The 8755-nt window shown below is 35.9% G+C and overlaps 1 protein-coding gene across 2 annotated transcripts; it reads left to right on the forward strand.

The window, feature by feature from the left end:
• Nucleotides 1-2235: 2235 nt before the first annotated feature.
• Nucleotides 2236-7733, forward strand: tmem88b (transmembrane protein 88 b). Of its 2 annotated transcripts, XM_053629325.1 has the most exons (3): nt 2236-2291; nt 4377-4757; nt 7416-7733. In XM_053629325.1, the coding sequence occupies exons 2-3, from the start codon at nt 4383-4385 to the stop codon at nt 7695-7697; spliced, it is 657 nt and encodes a 218-aa protein (XP_053485300.1). In that variant the 5' UTR covers nt 2236-2291; nt 4377-4382; the 3' UTR covers nt 7698-7733. The 2 variants fall into 2 exon arrangements, with proteins under 2 accessions (XP_053485300.1, XP_053485299.1); XM_053629324.1 differs by lacking the exon at nt 2236-2291 and having other exon boundaries at nt 4296-4757.
• Nucleotides 7734-8755: the final 1022 nt, after the last annotated feature.

The raw sequence follows: 8755 nt of genomic DNA on the forward strand, positions 1-8755 counted from the left end.
AGGTATTGCAGGGGGAAAACCAGAAACGTGATGGTTGGCCAACATTAGTTTACACAATTCACGATACGCATTCTCACTTTATATTTTATACGGATATTTATTTGGTAAAGCGTAGGCATAATTTAGGCAATACTACAATCCATTAATAAAAAAAAACGTATCACAGGTTCTGGTATTCAGCAGTACACAGATGCACAATATGGGTCTTTTTGTTTGCAGTTTTAGCACTACTCCAAAACATGAAGACAGAAAGTGCAAAGCGTGCTTAAACTGCAAACATGAAGACTCATGTTGTGCACCTGTGCAATGTTTCAGCAACACATGCAATATGTTTTAAATCAAAATTTGCTCTGAGCCCTCTCAGTATTCTTGTAGCAGACAGGTTAGATTAAATAAGTGCACCAAAAAGAATAATGCATGGCCGTTTAGGGCTTCCAGACTTTCCTGCAATAAATTCTTTACATTAAGGCTGACAAGCGATACTTTAGCTGACAAACAACGAGGAGGAACATCCTTCACTACACAACATGGTGAGGACTGCAAGTACTGCAGCGGTTGTCTAATAGACACATAATCAAACACACAAGTAATTTGTGTTTATGCAAAAACAAAATAAAAACCCCCCAGATATTTTAGATAAGATCTTAAGCAATCAGACATGGACATACATTATATTTCTTTCATATTTCAGAGTATATTTTTCTAAACTAACATTTACCCTGGATTAAAATACTTTCATTGAAACGAGGTACACAAAACAATGCAAATGTATGAAATATTAATGAAAAACCTTTAAATAGTTCAGGCCTTAATGTAACATCTATTTGTGGTGTATGGTAGTGCAGGAAAAAAAAAAAACCCTGAATGTTGACACAAACTGCTTTTCTACATAATTTATCAATACATCAACATCAGAAATCAGAATAATATTTCAGAAATATCACACATATATACAGGTTATGTATACATTTGCCAAACAGTTTCAATTTGCATATAATATGGTTAAACAAGTTTAACACAACGCTGGCCTTGTTGTGTTATAACTTTCTCATCTGGTTTTCCATACTGTACATTTTACCACACGTATTACCAATCAAACCAGATCTTTAACACTTTTTCATACATTGTTTTAAGAATTCTATACATAAGTCTTCTCACTTAAGCTTATATGTAAGCCACCATCTAGCATTTTTTCCATATAAAAAACGCATCTAAAATTATTAAAAGATGTTCTATAGATTTCATCTATACATGTTATTCCTGATAATTCTCTTATGTGAATTACTATGATCTGCCTGGCAGTCAGGAACAATCAAAACATCAACAGTGCAATCTCCTGCAGAAATTTGTGCTCTTATGATGGAAGTTAAAACTGATTCCATCAGGGCAGACACAATACCTCTATAATGATTTACACTAGCTTTAAATTGAATTCTACAAATCAACAGTACATCTAAACCCAGTTTCAAATCAGACTCTGAGTAATTACTCCAACTAATAAAAAAAAGCATATAATCGTTAGGTAAGTATTTGTAAAAAAAATTTAAATTTTTTTTTAAAAATAATAATAAAAAAACAACAACAAAACAAACAAACAAAAAAAACTTCATGAAATATGTTGCAGAGATGTGTGGACTGTTTATAGCTAATTTTACTTTACAAGTCATTCAGTAGTAATTAAAAAGACCTGCCCTGAGTTCTTTAAATAAACAATCTGTCCCAAGACACACCACAGGCTGATACTTGTAAGAACAGGAGGAGGTGGTCTTACCAGGGAAGGCAAGTTGAGGGGCAAGGAAAAGGCATCAGTATATCTCCCCAACTGACCACATACAGCTTTCAATTGACTTTGAGGCGAGGGACAGGAGAAGCTGAGAGAATTTAATGATTTAAGAGTCTGATGATTTGCTTCTTTATATTAACAAAAGAAACAGGAACTGCATAACTGTATAAGGCTATATACCTGAGACTTCAATAAACAGGACAAAACTGAAGAAATTAGCATTTGTCATCCAAATATTTTCAGAAAGACATTGCAGAAAGGCTTGGCAGTTTTGGGGGTATCTTTAAACACTGGAGCATTAACAAGGACTTACTTAAAGGAATTTCTTCTGGACAAACCAAAATAACTAGAAGAGGACAACTAGACCCCATACCACACGGTGAGTGCTTGCAGAGGAGGAACATGATGAAGTGCAGACGATGGCCACCTATCTGATCTAATTCTCATGGAATGTGAAGTATTCGCACTACCAGGCCAGAGGATTTAGGAGTCAATTTCACTTACAAAGGTGAAATAATTTGAACAGATACAAGTATTAAAATAAGTTGTAAACCTATATACTTTGGGCAAGTTAGTACAGGGGCCGAAAAAAAAAATCACTATAAAACTGTCATAGAGGCTACATAATGACATTAAGTTTGCAATCTGTAATCCTTCTGTAATGCCTTATAATGCTGCACTTTTGGAAATGACTGCCAATTAGTGCAATACACAAAGCTTTTAGTGAATGAAAATTGAAGTATGACAATGAGAAATATTATGACTTGATCTACAAAACAGGCAAAATTAATGTTATATTATCCATTGTTTATTATCCAAGTGTTGCAGGCCAAGTAGAATTTAGCATCAAAAATCAAAGGATTTCCCTCCCATTAAACCTCTCACAAATCATGTGAATGTTTATTTAAAAAAGAAAAAGAAAAATTCAATTGTGTGGTTCCCAGAAAGGCAGACCTGAACAGGAATGAAGATTAAAAAAACAGACAAACTACAGAATATTGTTTTTAGTTCAGATTGGCACTTCCTGCTACATACACTCTAAAAATGTGTGCCAACCTCCAACACACACAACAGCAGGAAATCCTTTGTACAGAATTTAAATATGGATCTTTAAATCTTCCTTACTTGTACTTTACTTCTTTAAAGTATCACAGTACTCCTGCGTGTGTTTTTATTTTTATTTATCACTAAAGAAGAGATATTTGTTCAGGACATAAACCTCAGCCTGCAATTGAGTGACTGGCTGATGGTGTGCAGATATGGTCATGTCCCTTCCCTATTGACAGTTTTTCATAATATTCCACTAGAAGACACTCCATCAGAAGTCAAATGCAATGCACCATGTGATACCATTTAAAAGATTAGCACTAAATTAACAGCCAGCATTAATTACAAATATTGCTCAGCCTACAAGGCACCCAAACAAGCAAGTACATAATATTGTTTCAGTCCAATAATGAACCAATTATTTTGTATGCTGCCAAAATCACTGCCATGAGAATCATATGATATTGGTGAGAACTGGTTGAGTTGATTGCTTTAATGAAGAAGTGAAGAGGTCTTAGCTGGATGAGCCAAATCTGGAGAATAATTTAGGAAAGTGAAAAGCAAAAACACTCTTCTTATATATGACCAGTATATGTGCTTACGACAATCCTCTCACAATTCATTATTTCAACATTCAGAACACCAACAATTGCAAAGCAGCTTCCAGCCAAGCAAATTAGCTTTTATATCACTCAAGTTTAGCTTCACTGTTAAAAAACACATGCCTTCACTATGATGTCAGTATAATAAAATTTGGTGTACATTGCTAAATTGGATAAAATGCAAGTCACATTTGAATACAACACTACTAGGAATACTGTCTTTCAGCATCTTGTCACCTCACATTACTTGTCTCTCATATTATTGTCTTAACTAAACATTCTCTGCCGATAAACATTCTCTGTAAACTCTACTCTGTAGACTCAAGTAAAGGCTACACAACAGTATTAAAAAGTGAAGAATAATCTAAAATGCATTAATTTGGACAAAATACAAAAATGCTTAAATTATAATGGCTTATGCACAATTCAGTATATTAGACGGCACACAAGCAGAAAAGTTATAATGCTCAATATTACATCCTGCTTATAAATTTGAAAACTGTTTATTGGCTCAAAGAAGGAAGCTAGGCAAAATCTTATACCACTACACTGTACATTAAAGAAAGTCTACTTGTGATAAAAATATTACAAATAAATCCATGAATAACAGCAATTCCATTTACAGTTTCATACTCATTTTATCACCTTCTCATTTATAACCAATTTCCTCCACAAATAAGGGAAAGTATAAACAGATATTTAAGTGGTTATTTAAGTGAACCAATACAAGAAAAAGAGAGGGACAGACAGTCATGTTCATATGTTTCAAGACGCCACAAGATCTTCTAACTATCCATATTCAGCCAGTACCAGTCATGCATCCTTAAAAAAAGGGGGGGGGGGGAATTCATACTCTACAAAATGTCAATTTCTATCATTAAAGAATAAACTAAAAAATGGAAACTTCAATAATAATAGCAACTGCACTGATTCCTTCTATGCAGGTCACTATGAGTATGACTGGCACTCTAGAGAAGGGAGTTGTTCACCAGGCCCTTGACCTATCTGAGGAGGTCCCACCAAATCACCACCAGGAGGTTCATCTCCAGCACAGCAGCACCCCAGACTCCACATCTGCAGCTGGGACTCCTATCAACGGCTCTGGGGTGGTGGTGCCTCCTCCATATTCTGCACCAATGGCTGGAGGTGGTGAGGTTCCTCTTGAGCTGAGAGGCTCTCTGGACTGTTGGGCATGTTCAGTACTCGTAACAGCCCAGAACCTGGTGATAGCCACTATTAACCTGTGCCTGGTTGCTCTGGTGTTCGGCCTGATCCTCACTCCTGTCATAGTTATGGTGGTATTTGGATTTCTGTGCCACTCCACTGTAAGTATTTAACAATATATCATGTGGCAGAAGACATTAGGATAAATGATAAGCATAACAATTCAAATGTATTTTAAAAAAGAATATTGTTGCAATATAATTACCTGAACTGAAAATGTGTGAAATTTAGATAACTATGCCCAATTACGACAAATTTTAACCACAGAAATCAGGATGTTGTGTGGTCTCTCTCCCCCTTTTGGTGCATAATCTCTTAATCTCTGGCATTTCTCAGAGCATTAAACAGAAGCATTAGTGAGGTCAGGAGAGTTCACATCATCCCAGGAGCCCACTGCAGACTCTTCAGGGGCTCCCATAAACAAGTGTTCCACTCTTAGATAGAAAAACAAGTAACCAAATAAGAGACAGAATGTTTCAAACATCCATATTCTTTGTGCTGGCTGAGTTCTTAACTCTTTCCACCTTAACATGACTGTTTACGAGAGTAAAACAGTAACATACTGTACAACTTGCAACATTATCTTTGGAAGCTTGTATTTTGCCTTTAAAGTCAGTAAAGTTCAACCTAGATAATATTTTTTTCTCCTCTCTGGTTATCATAGCATTATGATTGTCTCCTTACCATGCTGACCAATTAGTGGCTTCAGGACACCAGATTAGTGAAGGCATTAAGCAAAAAGAAAACCTTTTACCAAATGAGGGAAAGGCAGGCCACCAACAAGCTCTAACCTAAATTTACAACCTTTGCTGTACATTGAAAGCAGAAAGCTTAGATTTTTACAGACCTCTGAGAAGCCACCAATGCATTCCAGAATAAGGGTTTTAAAAACGAGAGGTTGTTTATAATATGGAAAACAAGACAACACAAATCCTTGGTTTCTATAGGACCTGCTTCAAGATGAGGGATCAAAATAGTAAGTAAGGAAGTTTATTCAAGTGTATTAAAGGATGAGACTTTAGTAGAGTGCAAAATTACATAATGGCTACAAGGCCAAGTTGCATGCTCCACACCTCTGTCTCAAGTGTCTCTAGTCTCTCCCTTACTTACTCATTTATTTATCCTAAGTTTTCCCCTCTGTGTTACACTGAGGTTTTGGTGATTGAGATGGTGCTCCATTACCTTCTTCTGGTCCCACTCTGTTTATTTCCTTATTGCCTTTTTACTCAAATGCGCAAACGTTCTCATATGTGACTTGCCAATATATTTGCACATAATACTAAGGGGCAAACATCAAATATCAAAATGAAAGTCTCATGTTGTATATTTCAGTACTCAGTACTGACTTCTGTGTTACTGTGCCATGAGTGATTGAGTCATAAATAACAAAAAGTACCAGTAAATTTTTGGAAAAGGGATAGAAAGGGTGATTTTCTGCACACACAAAAAAAAACACAAGTCAAAGATTAGCAAAGAAATAGCATATTAAAAGAGAATGCATGTCAACCTGAAACCTTTTGAATTTTAGACAACATTCCTAGTAATATATTTTAGTTAGACACAATATTCTGTTCTTCAAACCATCACAGTATTCTATCTATCATCTACATTCTTTCCATTGCCAATACTTAAAAAAAAAAAAAAGAAAGAAAGAAAGAAAATCATACTTAAATGTGATGGCATATGTGTGGCGATTTCTTTACAGATATGATGATTGACTTATCCAGCTTTCTGGTGTGCAACCAGAATTGCCAAATCGCACCGGATCACAATCCACTTTTTAGGTTGACAAATTAAAGTGTAGCAAGACAGGATTACTACAAAGATTCAACCATAGTCTGATTTACAAGGGTCTTTGTGGCACCAACTCACAGGGAGAAAAAAAGCAAGCACAGCTGGGTTTGTAGAAGTCTTATCAGCTAACCCTGCATTCTCAGCTTAGCCTTCACTGTTCGTTTATCCCCTTCAGAGGGACATACCAAAGGAATTTTGGGGGGTAGTAATCAAGATTTCTCTCCCACTGTTACACTAAACCTCTTTACTCAGTCACAGAGTATCATTACAAATTATTGCGACATCCAAGTTCTGCTAAATTATACAGACACTAGATTCCCATGTTTACAGACACTTCCAATAAAAAATATATATTCCATTGAGACTTTTTTGTCACAACTGACTACAAATCTTCTGGTTAAAGAGGAAAGCCTAAATGTTAACTTAGAACTGCTTTGATGGGTGTTTATTGCACACACATGCACAGTGATGTCTTTTACAGCCAGTGTGTCAGGTTGCATGTAATAATGCAGCAGATATCTGAGCTCCATGTGTCTGTTCTTAGTCTGTCTGCACTTCAAAAGCACATTCTTTCAATAGCACCTCATCTCCTAACTTCTCCTCTGCAAACATTCTTCGTTATCTCCCCCCAGTCAAACGGCAAGCCCCACTACGCGCTGAACCTAATATAAATCCAAAATACAGCACAGTGTGATGTGGTGATGGCAGGAAAATATCAACCCATATATACGGTGTGATAAGGCTGCATGAATATCGCTAGCTAAGAAAAGGTTCAAATATTTGTAATATGTGTATATATAGACCTATATATGTGAATAACTAAAATAAATCATACCATGCTCTTCTTATGTGATAGATAATTGCATCTGATTGGTCTAAATCAGATGAAACATTTTGATGACATTTCCTCTGTTCAAGGTTAATTTGTCGTCTTCCCTTACATCGCCACGCTCTCTCTTCCTAAGGTGCATCCAGGTGGTACATCACCCTACTGTTCAGACCTGCTGAGTGACGGAGGCTGTGTGGCTTTGTTAATCGTGGGCTTCCTGCTCATCACCCCACTGCTTGTTCTGGCATTGGCTGCCTACTGCAGACTGGCTCGTCACCTGCAGCTCAGCCTCTGTTTCATCCCTTACAGTCGCGCTGTCTACAAAAACCTGCCTGCCACATACCACCACGGCCTGGGAGGACGCTGCTGTGGACAAGACGCAGGTCAAGACAGAAAGAAGGGAAAAGCTTGGGTATGACAGTGGAACTCAATGATGGGTCTCAGCGAATTTTCCACTTGCCATGTGTTTAAGTAAAAAAAACTACAATGGTTTCCTTCATAGCTATGTGTGGATCCTTGAAACATGTCAAATAAAACATCTAACAAATTCTGTCAAAAGTCAACCAAATTATGCAATTATTTAGTATGCTTTCACTACATGCCTAAAAATAGAAGCAAAGTGTGTTGAAAAGGAAAAATGAGAAAGGTAAACAAAATGAATCAACAAGAAGAAAAGCAGGGTCATTGAAGGTCTATTTTCAAATCACCATCACAGATACTTTATATACTCTCAAAAAATGAATTAATTTCCCTTACTTAATTTAACTGAAGAAAGATTTTACACCCAATTTACTTTAGTTCATTCAAAATAAATCAGTTTAGTTGGGTCAACACAGTTTAGTTGGTTAAGGTCAAATTCATTTACTCTAATATGTTTAATTAACTTTATTACATTTGTCAAACAAAATTTTCTTATGTTGGACCAACGTATTTTTTTATTAATTGACTGAGGTTTAATTAATTTTCTTATGTTTAAACAAGCAGTTTCATTCATCATTATACACAATGTATATAATGAACAAATAAGAAAAGACTGTTGTCAGTACTGATATTAGCATAAATCACTGAGTGACCACAGCCTAAACACAAGCGCCACCCTTCAGCACAATGATAACCACAAAATTCAAAAACATTACAGAAACACCTTCAAATGTCCAACATACCCGTACATTTAACACTAACATGTCTTTCCCTTTACTGAAAAACACTTAAGCCCTAAATTTACTTTCCTAATGCAGTCCCTTGTAAAGCATGCTGGGAACTACAGAGCCACTGCCCAGTTAGTTATGTCAACAAAAATGATTCATGTAATTTTAACACAGATGAATTAAGTAAACTTCAGTTTTAAATCGATTAGGTGGATTGAAGACAATGAATTTAAGTTTGAACAAAATGTTCAAAAATCATGTTACTTTAGTTCATACTAATTAATTAAATTGAACAAGAGGCAAAAAACCCCCAACATTTTTTGAGTGT

Source organism: Ictalurus furcatus, chromosome 7 (genome assembly GCF_023375685.1).
Source record: "Ictalurus furcatus strain D&B chromosome 7, Billie_1.0, whole genome shotgun sequence".
In the NCBI taxonomy this organism is placed as follows: domain Eukaryota; kingdom Metazoa; phylum Chordata; class Actinopteri; order Siluriformes; family Ictaluridae; genus Ictalurus; species Ictalurus furcatus.

Excerpts from the sequence above, each read along its gene's own strand:
- tmem88b (XM_053629324.1), top strand. The coding sequence starts at position 4,329 with ATGGAAACTTCAATAATAATAGCAACTGCACTGATTCCTTCTATGCAG. Across the intron at positions 4,758-7,415 it reads GATTTCTGTGCCACTCCACT|GTGCATCCAGGTGGTACATC; the intron begins GTAAGTATTTAA and ends TCTCTTCCTAAG.